At 41.6% G+C, this 25,077-nt stretch overlaps 1 protein-coding gene across 2 annotated transcripts; it reads left to right on the forward strand.

Annotated features, from left to right (window-relative positions):
- The first annotated feature begins 92 nt into the window (after positions 1-92).
- LOC311090793 (uncharacterized protein) lies at positions 93-23,317 on the forward strand. 2 transcript variants are annotated; one of them, XM_084126322.1, is made up of 4 exons: positions 101-256; positions 1,286-1,551; positions 15,152-15,407; positions 18,367-23,317. In XM_084126322.1, the coding sequence occupies exons 3-4, from the start codon at positions 15,323-15,325 to the stop codon at positions 19,458-19,460; spliced, it is 1,179 nt and encodes a 392-aa protein (XP_083982448.1). In that variant the 5' UTR covers positions 101-256; positions 1,286-1,551; positions 15,152-15,322; the 3' UTR covers positions 19,461-23,317. The 2 variants fall into 2 exon arrangements, with proteins under 2 accessions (XP_083982449.1, XP_083982448.1); XM_084126323.1 differs by lacking the exons at positions 15,152-15,407; positions 18,367-23,317 and adding an exon at positions 11,765-14,662 and having other exon boundaries at positions 93-256.
- The last annotated feature ends 1,760 nt before the right edge of the window (positions 23,318-25,077 follow it).

The raw sequence follows: 25,077 nt of genomic DNA on the forward strand, positions 1-25,077 counted from the left end.
TTTTTTCTGATCAGGGAAGAGAGGGAAAAGAGTTCCTGATCCATAACCCACAGTAGATGGCGGTAATGCACTATTTAAGAATGCAAGCCTCCAATAAAAAGAAGAAGAGGAAGATGATGAAGAAGAAGATCACAGTGCAAACGCTTGAAGACCAGTTCAAGTTCATAATAATCGACGAGGCTAGATTAGAGTTTGAGTGAAGGACTGTTGTGTTGTGGAGTATTTTCGCTGGATGCTATTTCCACTCTACATACACGTAAGAGATGTTTTTTTCTCTCTCAGAAATATCTGTTTATTGTAACGTTACGGTGGCGCATTGCTGCCACATATATTATTTTTCCACTCAATTATATCGCAATAACGAGATGTTAGATCGTTTTAACGACATATTTTCTCGTGATAACGATATTATGTCGTTAAAATGACATAACATAGACAATTTAGGGATACGATAATAATGTTTATTACTCCCACCCACCCACTAACTTTGAGTTTAATCGCTGTTATAGGCTCATTATGTGGGGTCCTTGGAAAATGTTCTACCTTATAAGCGGTCCATGGCCCCACAAAGTTTGAGAAAGTTTGGTTTAGATGAAGTAGGCTATCTGTGAACTGTACATCAGTAAATCACAACAATGCACTGCCATTGATACAGGCAGTGGAAGGTATTTTATATGCTTTTTGCTTCTGCTGTAAAGTGAGATAAAGGCATGATATGCTATATAAATTCTCAAATGTAAAGTGAAAAATATCTCATTTTAACAAAAGATCTCCGTATTACGAGAAAACATGTCGTTTTAATGACAAAACATCTCATTATTACAAGAAAATATGTCGTTAAAACGACATAAGATCTCGTTATTACGAGAAAAGATATAACATCTCGTTTATTACGACATAATTGAGTGGAAAAATAATATATATGTGGCAGCAATGCGCAATCATAATATTGTGTATGAAATCATGGGTGACACCGTCTTGCAAACGCTTTCACAGAAAGAATCGACTCAAAAGAACGATGCTTCGATTCGATGATTCAGTCGATAGAAATACGGGACATACAACTGCTAAAATGTTCCCATGGAAAGCGTTTCTACGTTTAGTTGAAATTTTAATTTAAGAATTTAATATATGTCGATTACAGATGCTGTAGATTGTTTCTTATAGGTCTGTTTTACATGATAACACTAGTATACAAACTTGTCAAAACAGGAAATATGCTCACTTACTAACGTAATTAAAGTCGTTCATTATATATTTAGTAACTGGTTTTTGATTTTTCCAGATCTGGTCCTGTGGGCGTCAGTATCACACAGTGTTCACAGCTCACACATGCAATGAAGCCCCTCCCACAACAATTCACCAATAAAAACTAATTTTTAATTTCATATTGAGAATATAACATCATCCTACAAGAGAGGGACAAACTCCAGGAGTAGCAGCTGAAATCTGTGTGTCTGTTAAGGATGGAGTTTATTAAAGAGGAGATTGAAGACATGAGTGATCCAGAACCATCCAGAATAAAACATGAAGATGCTGAGCAACAAACAGGTTGGTGTTGATTCTTGATTCTTTGTTGACTGTTGTGAAAAATTAAGGTAACAAAGCTTCAGTTCAACACATTAGATGATAAATGATACAGAAAATGCATCTAAATGCTCAAAGGGTCATTCCATGTCGAATCAACCGAATTGCAGAAACTCCCCTGGTGCATATTTTTGATGTTAATATTTTTTTCTGAAGAAAGGCAAACAAAAATAGTGATGAGAGGCAAAATATTAAATGTCACAGATGTATATTTACTGAGTGTCTAGGGGGAATATATATATATATATATATATATATATATATATATATATATATATATATATATATATATATATATATATAAATAAAGGGCATAATAAAATAAAAGAAAGATGGGTAGTGGTAATGGAATCCCAGCAACGGATCACTCCGGTCAATAATCAAACAAATACACAAAACTAAGCAGAAAAAGTATTACATTGATTAAAGATTAAGAAGTGAAATGGAGAGCATCTCTTCAGGGTGTCCAAAGGCCAAAATAAAAATCAAAACAAATATAAAAAGAAAAGAGGAGAAATTAAATAACCTAATCTAATTACAAAATAAAATACATTTAACTTGCCTAACTCCCTCACAGAAAACCGAGCTTAAAAGGGTTTTCAAAATAAAGAGGCAGGACACCCCTACGCTCCGCAATCATAGGATGTTTTGTTAGACATAAGTGAACGTGTTCAGATGTTACAATGGATAACATGAGTGCCAGCAGCGTCCTTATAATGGCCGCTCCCCGACTGGGCAACCAATGGCGTTCGTACCCCCCATCATTGGTCAACCTATCAGGATTCAAACAGAAAAAAACAAAAAAACAAACAGCAATAGAAAAGATACACAAACACAGGTCGTAACACTGAGTAATCCACTGATTTGAAGAGGGTGTCAAAATGACAATTTTCACCTGAGATTTGGAGCCAAATTACAGTGGTATAAAAATGCCTTCAGGAAGATGGTAGCATAATTATTTTATTTTTACACAGAGATTGGTAGGTCTATTAGTAAAATCTGTTGACTTTAGCGATCTTTGTTGGATTTTTAGCTAATCCAATGGTGAGCGTTCAAAAATGGGAAAAAGCACTTGTGTTTTTTGCCTGAAGTTTGCATGTCTGCAACACCAGAAGTATTATAGGTATCTTAATATCCTTTTAGATTCTGGTTTTTACCAAACATTTATTGAGGTGTCTTTATTTTAAAGGCCAAATATGGTTCAATCCCAGATATATGGGAATCTTAATGCGGCTCCATGTTCAATTTAAGTTTTACCCAATTTCAATGGTTGAAAACCAAATGTGGTTCACTTTGCACACAGATGATACTAATTGCAATTAAAGGGGAAAGTCTGAAGAAAAAATAATATTGAAACTAGAAATGTATCTTGTTCCCTTTCAGTCGGTCACATTCAATGTACGTCGACTGACTGATGGATCGCTTTGAGAGACTTCGAGTGTAACAAAACGAGCCAATGCACATTGGCATGCAATAATTGCATCAGGTGCTCTGCCTCGCAGCTCGAGCTGAGCAGGAGGTGCGTCGCATATTTGCTTTTCACTTCTGAGCCGAGCGGCTCTACTGTCCCTGCTCTGCAATCTTATCTGAGTGTTTACTCTTCAAAAAAAGAAAGAAGAAAAGAAAACTAGTCTGCTTCTTCAGGACAACGCCTGGTTCGACGCACTATCGTCCTGCTTGTGTAGCCGCGGTCATTCCCCTGTGTGCTTTGGCACCAGAGAGAGCATTTTCCTGAAAGAGCATACACCGTTTGACACTGCGTCTTTTTCAAGATGTCATTCAAACCGTGTGTTTCTGGGTGCGGTCGTTTCCTATCCTCATTTGACGGTCACTGTTTCACATGCCTGGGCTTAAGCGTGCTAAGACTGCTTTCGTGGGTGGTTCATCGGCACGCTGTTCGTCTTACCTTTCTCGTAAAGGCTTGAGCTGCTCAGCGTGCCGTTGAGCTGCTGGCTGACAGTGCGTGTTGCCACGGCAAACCAGCACGCGTCGTTCGGCGCTCTAGGTGCGCGGTCGAGACTCAAGTAGGGGTGTAACAATGCTCTTTGCTGAACGAGACTGCTCCTGTATTGACAGCAGAAATCAGAGTAGACGCAATAGATCCAGTCCCTCCAAGACTGGCTTTTACAGCCCGTACGTCATTGTGGGTGGGTTTCGACCAATCTTGGACCTGGGAGTCTTGAATCGCACCTTACACAGGCTCCCGTTCAAAATTGTTGACGCAGAAATGCATCGTCGTATGCATCTGTCCCCGAGAATGGTTTGCAGTGATTGAACTGAAGGACGCATACTTTCATGTCTCGATCCTCCCGCGACACAGACCATTCCTGCGCTTTGCTTTTAAGGGTCAAGAATATCAGTACAAAGTCCGTCCCTTCGGGCTGTACCTCATCCAGTTGGGGCTTCAGGTCACCTGGAAAAAGAGCAAACTTGCCCCCGTGCAGAGGATCGTTGCCCTGGGTTAACACTGAATGTAGGAAATTGATGAAGGATAGAGATCAGCTCCTTAAAAAATCATTGAATTCTGGTCTTATTACTGATCGATATAAATATGCTTCTATGAGGAATAAAGTAATACAGACTTTACGAAAGGCCAAAGCCAGGTTTTTTTAATGAACATTATTGAGGGGTCAAAAGGGGATGGGGAAAAAATCTGGCAAACCATTAATAAATTAGCTGGAAAACAAAAGAACATTGATAAAAGTTTTGAACTTAAAATTAACAATATTTTAGTAAAGGATTCTTTAACTATAGCTACTAATTTTAATACACATTTTATAAATTCAGATGATGAATTATACCAGCTTTTTACCACAAAGGACATTACTTAGAGACTTATTATTGATGCATTAAAAAACTCAAAAGCAAAGGAGGCAATGGGCTTGATACAAATTTTTAAAAATCAAATAAAGTTTCTTTAGTACGCCCAATAACACAAATTGTAAATTTGTCCTTTAGGCAAGCAGCAAGGTGGCTACAGGAGATAAATCAAATTTGAAAAATTATAGGTCAACTAGCATCCTTCTGATTATATTTAAAGGTGCCCTAGAATGGATTATTTTATTATTTTATAATGTTTCCTGGGGTGCCCTTATAATGTTAGTATGTTTTTTAGATCAAAATTTGTTATAATTTAGAAATAAAAGGCATATTTTCTAGCCTGATTTCATCCTTTGATCTGAACACTCTGTTTGAAGGGGCGTGTCTGCTGTAAGACTGCAGTGTTGTTGCCCACTGCTGTGATTGGCTGACATGCTTGCATATGAAATATCTGGCATTACATGTAGAGCCATCTGGAAAACTTTTACTATTACAGCTTTTATACGCAGTTTCTGCGAGAAACGACGTGAAGTTGAGCGTTTAGTCACTGGCTTGATTTACTGATGCATAAACAGTATTGAACGACTTTGAGAGAAAGATTATCTGTCTGAACTTGAACAATTACACATCAGAAATTCACATAACTCATGGTTCTCCAGAGGCTCGGATGAAGGAACTAAAAAAATACTTTTGTGTTCATTTGTACATCCAAACACTGAGCAACTGCCATGCTTCGTTCGCTCGTTTGCAAGCCATGATGTCTCTCGAGGAAAAAACAATATCGCGCTGGATCTAGATAACACAGTGTAAATTATCGTTAATAAAATCACTACTTACCGCTTGCGGGAATATAACGTTAGTTGAAATTGCCCCCTTCGTCAGTATGAGACGCTGAGAGAAGCCTGGCTGCTTGATATTGTTCCAGGTTAGAGAAACAGTCCGTGGTGAAATGGGCAGAGCAACTAACAACTTTGAATTAAACTGTAGCGGTATCCGATTATAGATAGATAGATAGATAGATAGATTATAGATAGATCTGCCATTTTCCCTATAATCCTCCTCCTGCTTGTTTTTTCTTCACCTGCAGAACTTCCGATGATTCGGCTGCGCAGTTCCGCCTGGCATTGAGCATGGGCTGGCATATGCAAATTTTTGGAGGCGTACATATTAATGATCCCGACTGTTGCGTCACAGTCGGTGTTATGTGGAGATTCGCCTGTTTTTCAGGGGTGTTTTTCAAAAATGAGATTTAAATAAGAAAGAGAAAACTATGGTGTTTGAGACTCACTGTATGTCATGTCCATGTACTAAACTCTTGTTATTTAACTATGCCAAGATAAATTCAATTTCACATTCTAGGGCACCTTTAAGGTAGCAGAAAAATGTGTTGCTAAGCTTTTGACCAATCATCTAAATAAGGGTTTTACTGCTTTACAACAGATTCAGCAAATTGTTTGTTTGTTGAGAAAGTCAAATGCTTATTAGATAAGAGTGCGTGTGTTGGTGCTGTCTTTTTAGGTCTAAAGAAGGCATTAGACACTGTTGACCATCAGGTGCTTTTATCTTAACTAACAAATTAAAACATTTCAGAGGAAGCAAAACTTTGGATAAAATCATATCTTTCAAATAGGAAACAATTTGTGCGTATTGATGGTAAAAAATCTTCTTACCTTGCTTGCCCCAAGAGGGTTTCACAAGGCTCTATTTTAGGAGCAATTCTATTTTCACTCTATATTAATGATCTACCTGGGGTATTTAAATATGTAAATGTTCAGCTGTATGCAGGTGATGTAGTTATTTTAACCAATGCTAAGAATTTTGAAAAAGCTTTGATTACTTTGGCTTCTGCTATGACCATTATTCAGGATTGGATAACCAGGACAGGTTTATTATTGAACACACACAAAAAAAACTGTGTTTATGATGTTTGCAACAGTTAGTAGAGATGACACATTCAAATGTATTCCTGAGAGGGGAGGAGCTTGAAATTGTTAAAGAGTTTTCGTATCTTGGGGTTACTTTGGATTCTACTCTAACTTTTAAAAGTCATGTAAAAAAGTTGTCTAATATTGTAAAATTTAATTTAAAGAATTTCAAGTACATTAGGCCATTCTTGACAGTCTGTGCTGCCAGGTTGTGTTTACATTCAATTATTTTTTCACATATTCAGTATTGTTTTAATACTTGGTCATTCATAGGTGACAAAACTCTAAAAATAATAGAATCACTGTATAATAAGGCAATAAAAGAGTTGGATAAAAAACCTGTCTCATTTCATTCCTGTCAAATTCTTTTAAAAAAAAACAGACAATTTATTGAATATTTTTTTTCCCCAAATATGCCTGTTTTATTATAAGGTCTGGCATGGGCTTGCCCCACCTCTGTTAAATGAGTTTATAAAACAGAGGACAGATTGTGGTGTTGGTACCAGGTCTGTCATTAGAGAGGATTGTGAAGTGCCATAAAGGCGAACATCTTTTGGCCAGAAAGTATTATCTGTAATAGGGAGCAAATATTGGAATAGTTTACCGCAGTCAATAAAACAATGTTCTACTTATCACGCTTTTAAAGATCATCTGAAGAAGTGGCTTATGACGAGTCAGTTGTGTAAAAAAAAAGTCTTAGAAATTTTAGTAATGTGTTTGGGGTATTGTCTCTTTGCAGTGTTGTGTGTATAGCTGAGTATTTGTTCTTGTGTGTACCTGCCCAGGGACTGCGGATGTAAATGAGCAATGTTGCTATAATCCGTCTTGTTTGCATTTTGTATTTTATACAAATATTCATTAACACAAACACATACAAAAAAAATCTCTTTTCTCGGTATGAAGCTGGACTCGTTCCACTAGACGGCACGCCTCACAGAGGAACGTGTCTGGTCAGTGTTCAACTGCTTGAATACACTCAAGAGCAGAACAGCGGCCCCACTGAAACTTTATCAGAGGCTCCTGGGGCATATAGCATCCACAGCCTAAGTAATGCCGCTCGGATTGCTTCATATGTGGCCGCTTCAGCACTGGTTCACGGCCGAGTCCTGAGATGGGCATGGCAGAGCGGCACACTCCGTTTGACAATCACCCCGGTCTGCCGCCAAACCCTCAGCTCATGGTCAGACCCTTCGTTCTCCGGGCAGGAGTGCCCCTAGAGTAGTGGTCGGCAACAGGCCATCCGTGGGCCAAAACTGGCCCGCCAGCAATAATATCTGGCCCGTGCCTGCAGCCAGATTATTTTGATAGCGGCTGGTTCTGAAATAGATCTGTTATGACAGCAACAGTTACTCACAATCACTTCGTCTTTAGTGATTTTGCCTTCAAATTAAAAGTACGAGAACGTTTTTGCAGCAATGTTTTATGTTGAGCTGAATTGAGAGCTTTTAATTTGAAAAGTTCTGAAAGACATTCAAAAGAGACTGTGGATCGCTAGACCCATCTCTAAAATAGCCATACAATTATTCTTGTGTTGTTACGCATGATGATGCGCGCTCGCACACATCAGTTGTGAAGTAAAATTGAAAATTGAGGATGCAGTGCATAGTGATGCATCATGATATCGAATTGAACTGAATCGATGACATGATAATCGTAATCAAACCGAACCGTGAGACCAGTGTAGGTTCACACCCCTATTCGGGCCGCCTTTGGGCCTTCTGAGCCCGGGTCCCTGTCCTCCACTTCGCTGCCCCACCTCGGGTACGTCTGTTGTCCCCTGGCCCGGTTCGTGGAAGCCAAAAATGCTTCCCAATCGGTCCAGATGGCCCCAAACTATACCATCAGACTCGGCTTGCGATTCCTTTTTGCTCGGCTTCCGCCCAAGCTCAGTGATATTCATCACACCTAGGTGTTGAGCAAATATGCTCCTAAAATTAGTGACTTTGGTCACACCTAAGTGTTGACCAGTGCTCTTGTCTTGTGTGTGCACATCGCAGTCTACTGGCTGCAGTCGCTCTCTCCAGCCAATATGAAGGCCGGCTTCTATAAGCCGTACTTCATTGTACCCTAGAGAGGTGGGTCACGACCATCGTGGTCCTGTGTTAATTGAGACGGGCCCTTTTTCGAAAGCCTTTCCTTTCGATGCATTTCCAAATGCTCCGTCCCCAAGATTGGTCTGCAGCATTCGACCTGAGAGACATGTACTTCAGATCTCTATCCTTCCGCACCACAGGCCATCCTGTGTTTGTGCGTTCGAAGGGTGTGAAGTATCAGTACAAAGTCCTACCCTTCAAGTGCTCATAGCCAGTTGGGTCCTCAGGTCAACTGGGAAAGAGTAAACTCGTCCACGGGCTGAGGATCTCTTTTCTAGTTTGGAGATGGATACAGTGCACTGCATCTCTGAAAAAGAGTGTGTGGATGATTAGTGCTGTATAGAAGTGAGAAAGGGTCCCACTGAAACTCTTCAGAAGCTCCTGGGGCATATGGTAGACGCAGCCTCTCGGCTTCCTCCATATGAAGACTGCTTCAGCACTGACTTAACGGCCGAGTCCCGAGGTGGCCGTGGCAGAGCGGCACGCTCCGTGTGAAAGCACCCTGGCCTGTCGCCAAACCCTAACAGGTCTGTAACAGTCCTATTGTTTCTCCGGGCCAACGGTCCATAGAACGAGTGTCCATCAATACCAGCTGAGGGGCCACATACAAAGGGTATGCAGTAACGGAGGTCTGGGCGGCCCTCCGACTGCATTGGCATCCATTGCCTCGAGTTGCTTGCAGTTCATCTCGCTTTGAGACCCCGCTACTCAGCGAATTTGTACTGGTCTGAAAAGACAACATTGCGACCATTACGCTACGCTTCCCTTGCATGCCACCTCCTACTCAGAGTCAGAAGCTTCTGAGGTTGCTTCATTCCACTTATTACTTCTGGACTGCTCAATCGTGCCATTGACGAGCCTCACGACAGCCTATGGCACAGGGAGAGTGTAGTCCTTGTCCCCAGGTGGTCCAGCTGTTTGGGACCACTTCGGGGCCGCACAGTTACATCTTGTGCCCCTCCGGACTCGTCCCTCCGCCAGTTGTTTTTTCTCCTGTTTGAGTGGACATCCCTTGACACAGAAAAAACTCTGGCCACAGCTGGCCCCGGGGCCCCCGCAGAAATGCGTTCCCCAGTGAGCCTTCTTGCACACAATTGTGCTAAAGTCAGGGAGGAGATGGAGCAGGTCTTGCTAGTTGCCCCTTATTGGCCCAACCAGACATCTCCTCTCGACAGCCCTTCCTGAGGGATGAGGCATGATGACACTTGCGTTTAGACCTTAGAGAGTTCTAGGTCTGGTTCTAAAAAGAACGGGACGTGGAGGTAACTACCGCAAGAATTTTTATGCCATACAGACCATCACTTCTGTGAGAGCACCGTCTCAAAATGAGGCACGCTCCCCCTTAGAAGTGGAGCCTATCCGTTGAATTGAGTCTTCTCTCCGTGAGGAGATCCCGAAGGTGTTCAATCACTTCAGTGTGACAATGTGACAATGACAGATATAAGCCTAAAACACAGCCAAGTTCCAAATAACGACTGGGCTTAATAACCTTAAAACAACCATATTTCCAATAGCACTAACAGCTTTTAAAGCAGTGGTTCTCAAACTTTTTTGGTCGCGCCCCCCTTTAAGCTTTAAAAAAAAAATCTGAGCATGTTTCCAATAGCAACCAGATAGCCTTAAGCACAAGCATGTTTCCAATAGCTACCAAACAGCCTTAAGGACAAGCATGTTTCAATAACAACAGGTAGCCTTTAGAGCAAGCATATTTCCAATACACTATAGCTTTAAGAGCGCCATGTTTCCAAGAACTAGATAGACCAAGTGTGTCCGATACCTGGCAGAATCAACGCTGAACTGACTCAACTGAATAGTGACTGTTTACTATCTTTTCAGAGCTGTGCCACAGCAGAAATTATTCCGTTTGCACTATGGATAGTTATTTCCTAACTATCACCGCAAGCTGCTTGAAGCTGTGCTGCATAGTGCTAAAAGCACAGTATGTGCAACGCGAGCAGTTGACAATGACCAAAGAGCCAATGACCAAAGAGCCAATGACAACAGATAAGTAACACACATAGCCAATATGATTGCATAAGCCTTGCAAGAGCATTTTAATGAAAATTACTAGATAAGACCAAACAACACGGATAGCATTAGCAACAAGCACTTACTTGCCGTTCCCTGCCCTAGAGCAAGAGTCCAGGCATACTGTGGTCCACGGATGCCTCCACCACCGGTTGGGGGGCCACGTACAACAGGCATGCAGTTGCGGGGATCTGAACAGGCCCCCAACAGCATTGGCATCAACTGCCTCGAGTTGCTAGCAGTCCACTTGTGCTGGGTCGCCTCAGAAAGCCTCTACTAGGCAAGCTGGTACTGGTCTGTACGGACAACACTGCTACCGTTGCATCAACCATCAAGCTGGTCTACGCTGCCGCATGTCGCAACTCGCCCGCCATCTCCTCCTATGGAGTCAGAAGCATCTGAGGTTGCTTCGTGTCACTTAATCCCTTTGTCACTTAATCCTCACGACAGCCTGTGGCCCCCGGGCAAGTGGAAACTCCATCCCTAGGCGGTCCAGCTGAGATAGTACCACTTCGGATTCGCACAGTTAAAGACCTGTTCCCTCTCCGGACTCTTCCGACTGCCGGTTGTTTTATCCCCTGACCGAGGGGCCCCTCTGCATGGATGCGCTGGAACACAGCTGGCCCCGGGGCCTACGCAAGTATACGTTTCCCCCAGTGAGCCTTCTCACACAGACACTGTGCCAAGTCAGGGAAGACGAGGAGCAGGTCTTGCAAGTTGCCCCTTATTGGCCCAACCGGACCTGGTTCTCAGAACTCATGGTCCTCTCGAAGACCCTCCTTGCTCAAGGATCTGCTTTCTCAGAGACGGGGCACCGTATGACACTGGCGTCCAGACCTCTGAAAAATCCATATCTAGTCCCTGGACGGGACACAGAGAACTTACCACAAGCAGTCATAGACACCATCACTTCTGCGAAAGGCATGCTTCAAGGCACGCTTACGCTCTGAAGTGGAACCTGACCTACCAATCACTGTGTAAAAATAAAATAATGATGCTGCCATCTTTCTGAAGTCATTTTTACACCCTTGTAATTTGGCTCCAAATCTCAGGTGAAAATTATAATTATGACCCCCCTCTACAAAACAGTGTATTACACAGTCAATATACAGTCATGACGTTTATCATTTTGACTTTCTTTTAAAATCCAAATTAGGCTGGGGACCCCTAGTTGAGTTGACATGGAATTACCTCATAATCTTGAATAGCTTTTGTTACATCAAAGATCTGATACTTGATACTCTATTGCTTTCTTCTTTTAAATCAGAATACAATTGAACTTATTTTAACAACATAATATTTTTATTTTAGACTGGATGGAGATGAAACCCCAAAAACATGAACTGAATGAAGCAGAGGAGGAACAGCAGAGCAACACAGCTAATAAGCTGCACACCTGCCCTCAGTGTGGAAAAAGTTTCAGACAAAAAGGACACCTTAAAACACACATACGAATTCATACTGGAGAGAAACCATTTACCTGTGATCAGTGTGGTAAAGACTTTATTTCGTCATCACATCTAATCAAACACCTGAAAGTTCATGCAGATGAGAGGCCTTATGTGTGTTCTTTCTGTGGAAAGAGTTTTTCAAGGCTGGATCATTTTAAACTGCACCAGAAAACACATAATGAAGTGAGAGATCATGTGTGTTTGGACTGTGGGAAGAGCTTTACTAGAGCTGACCAACTGAGACAGCACCAAAGTTTTCATACCGGAGAAAATCCTTACAAGTGCTCATATTGTGACAAGAGTTTCAATCGGTCGGAGCACCTGAAATCACACGAGCGACTTCATACTGGAGAGAAGCCGTACCAGTGTACTCATTGTGGGAAGAGTTTCAGAGATACAACTGGTTTAAAAAGTCACCTGCGCGTTCACTCGGGAAAAAAACCTTTTAACTGTGATCAGTGTGGTAAAGAGTTTATTTCGTCATCAAATCTAAATCAACACCTGAAAGTTCATTCAGATGAGAGGCATTATGTGTGTTCGTTCTGTGGAAAGAGTTTTTCACGACTGGATCATTTTAAACTGCATCAGAAAACACATGATGAAGTGAGAGATCATTTGTGTTGTGACTGTGGGAAGAGCTTTACTAGAGCTGACAATCTGAATCGGCACCAAAGAATTCATACTGGAGATAATCCTTACAAGTGCTCATATTGTGACAAGAGTTTCACTCGGTCCAGATCTCTGAAATCACACGAGCGAGTTCATACTGGAGAGAAGACCATACCACTGCCCTCCACGTGAGATTTTGTGATTGAAATGAACTTTATAGTCCTTTTTGTAAAATAGGCTCCTCCCACAACGTACGTTTTGGCGACCGTGAATTGAAATTTCTACTTTTTTTTTTTTATAATTATTGATATTCAGGGTGTTTTCACACCTGATAGTCCGCACCAAGATCCGAACCAAAGTGCATGTTTTGAGACATTGTATACATTAGGTTAGTTTTGGTTTGTTTTCACATTGCAATTATGCGAGCGTACTAAAGAACTTTACGTGGCGTACTTGCGTCCTGTTGTCATCATCTATATGGGCTGCATCTTGACATTGATTGGTTTATAAACAGACGTGCGTCTGACGTCAGCGTGTTGTCAATTCGGCGGGTAACTTTGACAAGAATGAATAAACAGACGCATATCGTTGCCACTATACTTTTATTATTATGGAATTACTCCCTGCAGCACCAACTATACCCGAGGCTAGTTAAAATTCGCCAAATGAACGTTCTCGTTGTGTGAACATTTTATTGTCGCCGGCAGGACGCAGGACAAATGTGTGTGTGAGAGAATCAGCTGGAAGAAACGCTGTGGGCAGGACTGACAGATCTGCACATAAATATTCTTCTTCAGTTGTTTAGGCTACGCGGGAACCACCAGAACTTCCTGTAAATGGTCTGAAAGTCCGAACCATACAGAAAATGCTATACACTAGAAACGAACCAAACCTTTGTTCAGTTTGATCCGGACCGAGACTACCTCTTTTCGTCGGACCAAATTTCATCTGTTTGGTCCGGACCGTGGTCCAGTGGAGGTTTCACACCTGTAATTTTGATTTGGACCAAACTGAAAAGTCATAAAATCCGAACCAAACAAGGTAGGTGTGAAAGGGCCCTCAGACTCCAGTGAACATTTCTGCACTGGTTTGGTTCCGATTTGGCGAAACCGTTTGGTCTTGTGTGTGTATATATGTGTATATATACTCCTTGTTTGGTTCAGTACTTTTGTCCTGTCTCATTTATGAGGGATGGCTGTTTTCTGAGTTTCTCTGCCTGTTCTTTTGGATTAAAAGGATAATTCCTATTTGGATATTTCTTATTTCCTGGAATTATCCTTATTCGTGTGCTTCATTGATACAGCCATTCTGTGACAATTATAATAATGTACCAACTAGGGTTTTCTGTATAGCTTACAGCATTAAGCCCCCAAAAACCCCTACAGAGATTTAATTCGAGAACATGTCACTGTTTTCACCTCTGAATTTGCAGGTCTTATTGTTAATTAGAGTGTAATATGTTGGCAGAGAGTTTTTCACAGACTCTGTTTCAGCCTGTTGACACCAATAAAATGTGCTTAATGTGCCACTTTACATAAGATCTCAGACATTTTGGAGACAAAAGCCCTATTCGCACTGGATTAGTATTATCTGGAGACCTCGTGTGATTTAGAAATGCCTCCATTCTTCGCGAAAGATAGATCAAAAAGCGCACAGGAAACAAAAATGATATACAACCCCGCCAAATCACAGAGATGCTGATTCGCACAGGACTAATATTATCATGGGACCTCTGCGTTCGGCGAAATATGGTAGGTCATTTGCGGGGGAATTTCTACTCTTCAAATTAAAGACATGGCCGATTCGCGCGGGATTAAGATCACAGACAATCTCCGCAATTATTACAAATGACTAGAGGTCACAGGTAATACTTATCCTGTGCGAATAGGGCTAAAGAGGTTTTTCAGCTGCTCATTTGAACATGATGACTCAGTTATTTGCCTCAGGCTTTGGGAAAGTATTAAACAAGCCTTGTTTTAACTAATATCAAACCACATTAAAATATCCTATATTTCTAAAAGTTGTTAAAACAAATGTTCACAATTTAAATGCAATGTAAGTAATTCAGTGTAAATTCAGTTGTTTATTTTCTTTTCTTTTACAAATTTTTCTCCCACAATAATTCACCAATAAATACTGGAAATATTCAGTTAATATCAGTGTATTTTTGGCAATCAGAGTTGGATGTTGTATGCAATTGTTTTGATGGAGGGAAACAAGATACATTTCTAGTTATTCTTCATACATTCTTTAAACAAAATAAGTATCCACTGTTTGAGAAGTTATACCCATATTTGGTTTTCAACCATTGAAAATGGGTAAAATTCAACAATTTGAACACTGGGACCTACCAATCTCTTTGTAAATACAAAATAATGATTTGCCATCTTTCTAAAGTCATTTTACCCCCCATCTACAAAATGCTGGATAACTCAGTAAATATAAACTCATCACATTTATGTTTGGCTTTCTTCAGATTTATTATTATTATTTTATTTTTTTGCCAGTGAAGTTTCTCAAATTTGGTTTATATGATGATAATGTACAACTTGGTCAAAAACACGATTTATAACAGCAAATATATTCACTTAACTATCAAGTAATTAATTTAGTTCAGTATAAATTCAATAACTTTCAGATTCCAGGTCTGGTCCTGTGGGCGTCAGTATCACACAGTGATCACAGTTCACACCTGCAGTGAAGCCCCTCACACAACAATTCACCAATAAATACTGGGAATATTCCCATCATCCTACAAGAGAAGGACAAACTCCAGGAGTAGCAGCTGAAATCTGTGTGACTGTTAAAGATGGAGTTTATTAAAGAGGAGATTGAAGACATGAGTGATCCAGAACCATCCAGAATAAAACATGAAGATATTGAGGAACAAATAGGTTGGTGTCCATTCTTGATTCTTTATTGTTGATTGCATTTTACTTATCATTATTTACAGGCCTCCAAAATACTCTCCAACCTTTGCTGAGGACTTTACAGAACTGTTATAAACAATCATATCAGAGTTTGACTGTTTTGCCATTGCTGGAGATTTTAACATCCACATAGATAGTGCAGAAAACAATATGGCAAAAGAAATCAAAACTGTTTTAAAAACTTTTGATCTGACTCAGCATGTACGTGGACCCACAAACAATCGTGAAAACACTCTAGATTTACTTATCAGTAAGGGTCTAAACATTTCATTGATTGTTATTAAGGATGTAGCACTGTCTGATCATTTCTGTATTTTATTTGATATATTGATCTCTCCGGCCACTGAAGCTAGATCTGTGTCTGTCAAGAAGAGATGCTTAAATGAGAACACTAGTGTACTATTTATGAAGGCTATATCCTTAACACCAAGCATATCTGCAGACTCTGTTGATTTTCTCCTTGATTCTTTTAACTCAAAAGTTAAAAGTGTAATTGATGATATTGCTCCTGTGAAAGTCAGGAAGAAGAGTGGCAGACAAAAAGCACCTTGGAGAAACTCAACAGCAGTACAAAATATGAAAAGACAATGCAGAAAAGTAGAGCACATGTGGCGGAAGACTAAACTTGTAGTCCATTATAACATCTACAAAGACAGCCTTCATGCTTTCAATATGGAACTAGGCAAAGCTAGACAGTCTTTCTTCTCAAATATTATAAACAGCAATTTAAACACGCACTCTTTTTGCTACTGTAGAGAGACTGACAAACCCCCAATGCCAGATTCCCAGTGAAATGCTCTCAGACAGCAAGTGCAGTGAGTTCGCTTCTTTCTTCTCTGAGAAAATCAATAATATCAGAAAGGTGATCAGCACATCCTTGAGTTGCCCTGGGGTCAGACAGATCAGACCACCTGAGAAAGTAGTTACTATGTCTGATTTCAAAGAAATTGATGGCAAAATTTTGGAAGAAACCGTACGGCACCTTAAAACATCAACCTGCGCTCTTGACACACTTCCCACATCTTTTTTTCAAAAGTGTGTTAAACAGTTTAGAAGCAGATCTTCTAGAAGTGGTTAATGCCTCACTTCTCTCTGGGAGTTTTCCAAACTCCCTGAAAACTGCAGTTGTCAAGCCCCTCCTGAAAAAGAACAATCTGGATAAGACCATATTAAGCAACTATAGACCGATTTCAAATCTTCCTTTCATAGGCAAAATCATTGAAAAAGTTGTCTTCAATCAGCTGAACAAATTCTTATGCTTGAATGGATACTTTGACAATTTTCAATCTGGTCTCCGACCGCACCACAGCACAGAGACAGTGCTCATAAAGATAATAAACGATATTCGCTTAAATACTGATACAGGCAAATTATCAGTGCTGGTACTACTCGACCTCAGTGCTGCATTTGACACTGTTGATCACAACATACTTCTTGACAGGCTGGAAAACTGGGTGGGGCTTTCTGGGATAGTCTTAAAATGGTTCAGGTCATACTTAGATGGGAGATGTTATTATGTGAGTATAGGAGACCATAAGTCTGAGTGGACATGCATGACATGCGGAGTCCCTCAAGGCTCAATTTTTGCGCCACTCCTGTTCAACCTGTATATGCTCCCAATGAGCCAAATAATGAGAAAGAATCAGATCTCTTACCACAGCTATGCAGACGACACACAGATTTACTTAGCCCTATCGCCTAACGATTACAGCCCCATTGCTCCCTGTGCCAATGCATTGATGAAGTCAACAGTTGGATGTGTCAAAACTTCCTTCAGTTAAACAAAGACAAAACTGAAGTCATTGCATTTGGAAACAAAGATGAAGTTCTCAAGGTGAACGTATACCTTCACTCTAGGGGTCAAACAACTAAACATCAAGTCAGGAATTTTGGTGTGACACTAGAGTCAGACCTTAGTTTCAGTAGTCATGTTAAAGCAATAACTAAATCAGCATACTATCATCTGAAAAATATTGCAAGAATTAGATGCTTTGTTTCCAGACAAGACTTAGAGAAACTTGTGCATGCTTTCATCACCAGCAGGGTGGATTATTTTAATGGACTCCTCACTGGCCTTCCCAAAAAGACCATAAGACAGTTGCAGCTCATACAGAACGCTGCCGCCAGGATTCTGAGCAGAACCAGAACATATGAACATATCACACCAGTCCTCAGGTCTTTACACTGGCTGCCAGTTAGATTTAGGATTAATTTTAAAGTATTATTACTGGTATATAAATCATTCAATGGCCTAGGACCTCAATACATTGCAGATATGCTCACTGAATATAAACCCAACAGATCACTCAGATCATTAGGATCATATCACCTAGAAATACCAAGGGTTCACTCAAAGCATGGCGAGTCCGCTTTTAGCTATTATGCCAGCCGCAGCTGGAACCAGCTTCCAGAGGAGATCAGACGTGCTCCTACAGTAGTCACTTTCAAATCCAGACTCAAAACACTTCTGTTTAGCTATGCATTTACTGAATGAGCACTGTGCCAATGTTCGTCCGACTGTTTGTACTGTACTGTATTTTATTTTTCTAAACTGTTTTAATTATTCTTATTTCTTTTTATTATTTTAATTTATTCTATGTAAAGCACTTTGAATTGCCATTGTGTATGAAATGTGCTATATAAATAAACTTGCCTTGCCGTGCCTAATAAGTAGTATATTGATGATAAATGATGTAGAAATTCAACTAAATGATCCTAATCTTGTATATAACAATGTGTCAAATGCATTTTTATTATTCATATTAATGAGAATTATATAACAAACTTTCAACATCAAAGATCTGATACTTTATACTTACACAGACAGAAACCTATTCTCTTGTTTTCTGTTTGTGTTCACTTGAATTTTCCTTGAAATGATCCTTCTTAAACTGATTATAACTACTTGATATGTTCATTTTAGGTCAGATGGAAGTAACAGAGCTAAAAGAAGAACTGAATGAAGTAAAGAAACACTGTGACTTCAAAACTCAAGGAACTAAAGCCAAAAAGCTGCACTCCTGCACTCAGTGTGGAAAGAGTTTCATTCATATAGGAAGCCTTAAGACACACATGAGAATTCACACTGGAGAGAAACCGTATCCATGCACTCAGTGTGGATTGAGTTTCATATCTTCATCCTTACTCAAAATTCATCTGCATATTCACTCTGGAGAAAAACCTTTTAACTGTGATAACTGTGGTAAAGAGTTTATTTTGTCATCACATCTCAAAAAACACATGAAAGTTCATTCAGATGAGAAGCCTTATGTGTGTTCTCTCTGTGGAAAGAGTTTTTCAAGACTGAACGGTTTTAAACGGCATCAGAAAACACATATTGAAGTGAGAGATCATGTGTGTTGTGACTGTGGGAAGAGCTTTACTTTACTTGACCAACTGAAACGGCATCAAAGAATTCATACTGGAGAAAAACCTCACAAGTGCTCATATTGTGACAAGAGTTTCACTCAGTCTGGAGCCCTGAAATCACACGAGCGAGTTCATACTGGAGAGAAGCCGTACTACTGCACTGAGTGTGGAAAAGGTTTTACCTCACCATCATATTTCAAAAAACACCTAACTTTTCATACAGGTGTTAAGCCTCACTTGTGTTCTCTCTGTGGAAAGAGTTTTACACTGCTGGATAGTTTGAAACGGCACCAGAAAACACATAATGAAGTGAGAGATCATGTGTGTTGTGACTGTGGGAAGAGTTTTACTAGAGCTGAATGTCTAAAAGAGCACCAAAGAATTCATACTGGAGAAAAACCTTACAAGTGCTCATATTGTGACAAGAGTTTCACTCGGTCTGGACATCTGAAATCACACGAGCGAGTTCATACTGGAGAGAAGCCGTATCACTGTACTCAGTGTGAGAAAAGTTTCACTCAGTCTGGAAACCTGAAAGAACATGAGCGAGTTCATACTGGAGAGAAGCCGTACGACTGCACTCAGTGTGAGAAGAGTTTTAGACATGTATCAAGCCTTCATGCTCATATGAAAAACTGTTGCAAGTGATCAACATTTGTTCTCTTACGAGAGGTTCTCTCGTACTGCGTAATATCTTATGCTATGGGAAATCTCTTTTCCGCGAGATATTGAAGCCAAAAAATTATCTTTAATTTTGTATTAATGTAAAACGCGTTGTAGCAGCATGCAGACATACTGTAGGCAAGACAGCTCGCGTGCCTATTGGCTGCTCTGCGGCAACTGCATCAGCCTATCGAGAGAGGCCCTCATGACGTCAGATCCAATAATTGCGATCCAATATTCTTTTTCTCTGCCAGTGTGTGTTCGCCGCCGCGACTCACACTTTTGTTCTAAAAGAGCTAGCGTCTTTTTCAAGATGCCTCGTTCCTTCTGTGGCTCGTGCCGAGCCCCACTCAGCGACGGGGACCGCCATGTCATCTGCGTTTCCTGCCTGGGTGAGGATCACGCAGCTCTCGCACTCGCTGACGGCGGCTGCCCTCACTGCGAGCTTCTGCCTATGGCACAGGTGTCAAACTCAGTTCCTGGAGGGCCACTGTCTTACAGAGTTTTGTTCCAACCCTGCTTCAATACACAAACACCTGCAGTTTTCAAATAAGCCTGAAGGATTTGATTAGCTGATCAGGTGTGTTTAATTAGGGTTGAAGCTAAAATCTGCAGGGCTGTGGCCCTCCAGGAACTGAGTTTGACACCCCTGGCCTATGGTGACTCTGAGGACTCGCCTGGCGGCTTTCACCGAGACTGCACCTCCACCCGCTGTGGTGCCGCGCCGTAAAAAGCGCCGTGCTCAGCGGGTTCCGGAACCTCCTCCAACCCGCGAAAGCTCGCCGGTTCGCCTGCCAGCTTCGCTGCCCGCTTCGCTCGGGTCTCTCACTGACGGACAGCGGCCGCCGTCTGCCGCCGCTTCCCTCATAGATGACGGCGAGGAAGCCGCATCTGTGGAGGATGACAGCTGCTCTATCCTGGCGTCGGGCAGTGAGGATTGGATGGGCTCTGTGGACCCCGCCCCTTCTGCTCGCGAACCTTCCGGGAAAAGGGCCAGCATTGAGTCAGAGCTGATGCGTCTGCTCGCGCAGGCCGTTGCGAGAATGTGCCCGCTGTCCCGCGCCCACATGCACTCACAGACATTACAAGCCCCACGGGCCTTCCCCCGCTCTCTCTATCTCAGCAAGCCGCTGTAGAAGAGTCGAGCACGGGCAGGCTGCCCGCTGTGATCAGCGCGCCCCCCGCCTCGAATGCCGTAAACGCGGCATCAATGTTACAGCATATCAAAGCTCTCCGGTCACCACTATGTCGTGGCGAAAAAAGACGGGGGTCTCAGACCCATTCTAGATCTAAGGCAGCTGAACAAAGCGCTTCTAAAGCATTGGTTCAGAATGCTCACCACCAGGAAATTTCTCTTGCAATTTCGCCAAGGGGACTGGCTTATATCAATAGATCTAAAGGACGCATATTTTCAAATACAGATAGCGTCACATCACAGGCGATTCTTGAGATTCGCTTTCGAGGGCCAGGCATATCAATACACAGTCCTTCTGTTTGGCCTGTCCCTAGCACCCCGTACATTCACGTTGTGCATGGACGTGGCGCTCGCACCCCTGAAACTTCGGGGCATGCGAGTTTTGAACTGTCTGGACGATTGGCTGATTCTAGCTCAATCACGTTCGGAGCTCATAGAGTAAAGGACTGTACTACTCGAGCACCTCAAGAATTTAGGTCTCAAAGTCAATTGGGCGAAAAGTTCACTGTCCCCCAGTCAAAGAATATCTTTTCTGGGCACAGAACTGAACTCGCTGTCTATGACAGCGCAACTATCGCCACAGCGCAGAATGAATATTCAGCGCACGACAAGATCCTTCCGCTGCGGCACTACAGTCCCGCTCAGGAAGTTTCAGAAAATGCTGGGTCTCATGGCCTCAGCATCATCAGTACTCCAGTTGGGTCTGCTTCGCATGCGCCCACTTCAGTTCTGGCTAAAAGCGCGAGTACTGTGTCGGGCGTGGACCTCTGGTCTTTTTCGCCTCAAGGTCGACAGAGAATGCGTTTCAGCTCTGAAACCTTGGAGAGTGACCGACTGGTACCGGTCAGGTGTAAACCTGGGGACTTCCTCGAGTGTGAAAGTAGTGTCTACGGATGCCTCCACCTCGGGATGGGGAGCACTGCTCGAGGGCAGACCGTTCTTCGGCCAGTGGTCAGAACAGGAAAAGCTTCTGCACATAAACTGCCTAGAGATGATAGCAGTCGACTATGCGCTGAGGTGTTTTTGTCCCCAGATAAAAGGACACCACGTCTTGGTCCGTTCGGACAACATGTCGGTGGTGGCCTATATAAATCGCCAGGGAGGTCTCAGGTCCCAAAACCTTGGTCTAGTGGGATTGCCTTGCAAGATATCTGTATGGCGGCAGGCTGGGCCTCCCCGTCTACATTTATAAGGTTTTATAACCTAGAGGTTCCCGCCTTGCAGGCTAGGCTGCTTTCGGTCTAACAGATCAGTATTGTCTGCCCCAGTGCTTTCGGCCCAGATTACTGAAACTGCCTGAGCAACGCTCGCTGATAGATCATGCAACCCTTTGGGCAGTGTGTAATATTCATTCACTACAACATTCATCAGACTAGGCTGAGTTTTTCGCCCTGGCTGTGTGGTACACTATCAATATAATTGCTCCTTATAGGATGCTGTTTATTACAGGAATGATACTATTATAGCCTCTCTTCCTGGACTCTCTGCGAGTCCTTGATGATTTTGCACTGTATGAGCCCCGGGCACCTGGCCTTGGGACTTTGGTGTTGGATCTCAGCATGCACAGCGTTTTACACTGTGTTCCCCATAGCGTAAGATATTACGCAGTACAAGAGAACCTCTCGTAAGAGAACGTACTCGGTTACTAACATAACCTCAGTTCTCTCTAGAAGAGGGAACGAGTACTGCATATCTTGCCGTGCCTGCAACACGCTCTGGTTCACTTCGGCGATGAAAAAACAGATTATCCAGCCTGTCGAGCTATATTTATAGGCCCTAGCCACGCCCATTTCGGCGGGACATGACGCAGCATTGGATCTGACGTCATGAGGGCCTCTCTCGATAGGCTGATGCAGTTGCCGCAGAGCAGCCAATAGGCACGCGAGCCGTCTTGCCTATGTCTGCATGCTGCTGCAATGCGTTTTACATTAATACAAAATTAAGGATAATTTTTTGGCTTCAATATCTCGCGGAAAAGAGATTTCCCATAACGTAAGATATTACGCAGTACTCGTTCCCTCTTCTAGAGAGAACCGAGGTTACGTTAGTAACTGAGTACGTTTTCATCTCAAATACATTCAGGTAAATTCTGCAAGATAAAATATGGAGAATGTTTTTTTTTTTTTTTTTGTTAAAATAATTGAAAGACTAGAGACTAGTTCAAGCTTCAACATTTTTTTTTTTTTGTGCAAAATCTCTCTGCATGGATTGTGTGCTTAGTAGGTCTATCTTGAATTAGATTAGAGTATTGTCACTTATTTACAAAGTTTACTATATTGTCTTCTGAACAAAAAAAACTAATTGTCTTGACAAAAAGTGTTTAACTGTGATTGTTTAAACTGAAAACAAGTCTAATATGTGTTTGTGGAAAGAGTTATTATTCACTGCTGGACTCAAATATTCAAGATATTGGGGTAACAAATATGTAATTTTCCTCTGTTTTTATATTTATATGAGGAACAACTCAAGCATCATACAACCAAACAACATAAAATCAAGAGTGCTATTTTCCTGAATATCAGCTTGATTGTAAATGTGACATTACACAACTGCTCCATGACCAAGTTATTAATGGGTAACTTTAAATTTCAGACAAATAAAGTTTGGCAACAAAAAGATAGATTTTGTTGATAATGATTGACTAGTTGCAGCCATAGAAATTATAGAAAAGTGTTCAAAGTGTTATTTCTAATTAGTTAACCTTACTTTAAAAAGCAGGCAAATCAATAGCCTTACTTTCCCTGACTATTTTTTATTTATTTTTACAGCAGATTGCTCTCTAGGCTAGTTTTTAACCGCACGCTCAAATGCTCACGAAGATGAGCGCTCGTGCATTCAGCTGTGTCTGAGAATGTACTTGCACCTCTGAATGCTTTTATGACGTGATATTAATGCAAACACCCTTATAATTCGCTTCAACCTTTTCGAACTTTATGAATGATTATTTTATAGAAGATTCACAAGCATACTGTTTCTAAAACACGTAGTGCCATCTGCTGATCGATTCGAAAGAGAATCGCGATGCATTTGGAAAAATTGGAATCGATCCAGAATCATTTCACGATGCATCGATATATTGTCCCAGCCTTATTGCCTATCACCCCGAGTAAATCGCTGATCATAAAGAAAACAGCAAGTGACGATGCTCAAGCTGATGTCTCGTTACAACTGTAAGGCATAACGCAGTGGATCAACAGCCGCTCTGATGGCATAGAAAAAAAGATCTCTGACATGTCCGGCCTCCTAAGCAGCGTGTGGATGATGTTGAGCGGTCAGTAGCGCAGATGCAACGAAGGATGGATGACATGGAAACGTACTTGAGAAGACGTAATCTGAGGATTGGCAGGATTCCAGAATCTGCACACGAAGACGTTGAAGGCTCTGCCTTGAAGTGGTCAACATCTGTCAAAAAGTTCTTCCTAGTGCAAAGGGCAAGCTCCCAGAAGTTATTGACATGGTTCATCATCTCGGGAAGATTCAACAAGGTGGCGCGGAAAGATCCAGGGCGACCATTATGGAGTTTTCTGTTCTGTCCGCTGTCTGGAAGGCCGCGAAGACTTCTTCATACCTGAAAGAGAATGGCCTGCGTTTCATGGAGGACTTTTCGGCTGGAGATCGTGAAAGAAGAAGAAAGTTGTGGCCAGAGGTTCAGAAGGCAAGTGCAGAGGGGAAGACGGCATTCTTCGTCGGAGGCAGAGCTTTCATTCAAGGACAGGTTGACACTGTTCTTTCTACATGAGATGTTTTCATCTTAATACCTGACGTTGCCAATTTTGATATGTCAGGTATACTTTGAAGACAGTGATACGGATTTTGACACGTTCTTTTTAGAGGCTGTCTCTGGTTTGTTTGTTATAGCTCTTTTTTTGGTATAAAATGGTGCTGCCGTTATCTGACCTTTTTCAGCACTTTTCGATTTTATGACCTATTTTCAATAATTGTTTGATTCCCTCGTTCTGTCTTTAAGCAGGTTAATAGTGTTTGTGTTCTTTAAATGTCTTTTTCCGTTTTGTCTTTAAACGCCAGGGGTTTAAGAGATGCTGTTAAGCGCAAGGCCTTATTTTTGTTTACCAGACAGTTTGGTTCTGAGTTTGTGTTTTTTCAAGAGTCTCATTCTAAAGATAATGACAGAACTTTTTGGAAATCTCATTGGGGAAGCGAGATATGGTTCTCTCATGGTTCGGAGCAATTAGCAGGGGTATCTTTGCAGGTGATGTTTTACATGCGTACTGTGAATACATACTCAGAAAATAAAGTACATAATTGTACCTTTAGGGATACAATGGCTTGTCACTAGGGCTGTACCCTCAAGGGTACAATATTGTACCTTAACCTTTAAAAGAAACGGTACATATATGTACCTTTTAATGCTTTTTGACCCTCAAAAAGGTACATATATGTACCTTG

The sequence above is a fragment of the Abramis brama genome, assembly GCF_963993115.1.
Source record: "Abramis brama genome assembly, chromosome: 10".
NCBI lineage: Eukaryota > Metazoa > Chordata > Actinopteri > Cypriniformes > Leuciscidae > Abramis > Abramis brama.

Bases quoted from the DNA above. Each gene is read 5' to 3' on its own strand.
- LOC311090793 (XM_084126322.1), top strand. From the start codon at position 15,323: ATGGAGTTTATTAAAGAGGAGATTGAAGACATGAGTGATCCAGAACCA. The intron at 15,408-18,366 runs GTTGGTGTCCAT...TGTTCATTTTAG, and splicing joins AGATATTGAGGAACAAATAG to GTCAGATGGAAGTAACAGAG.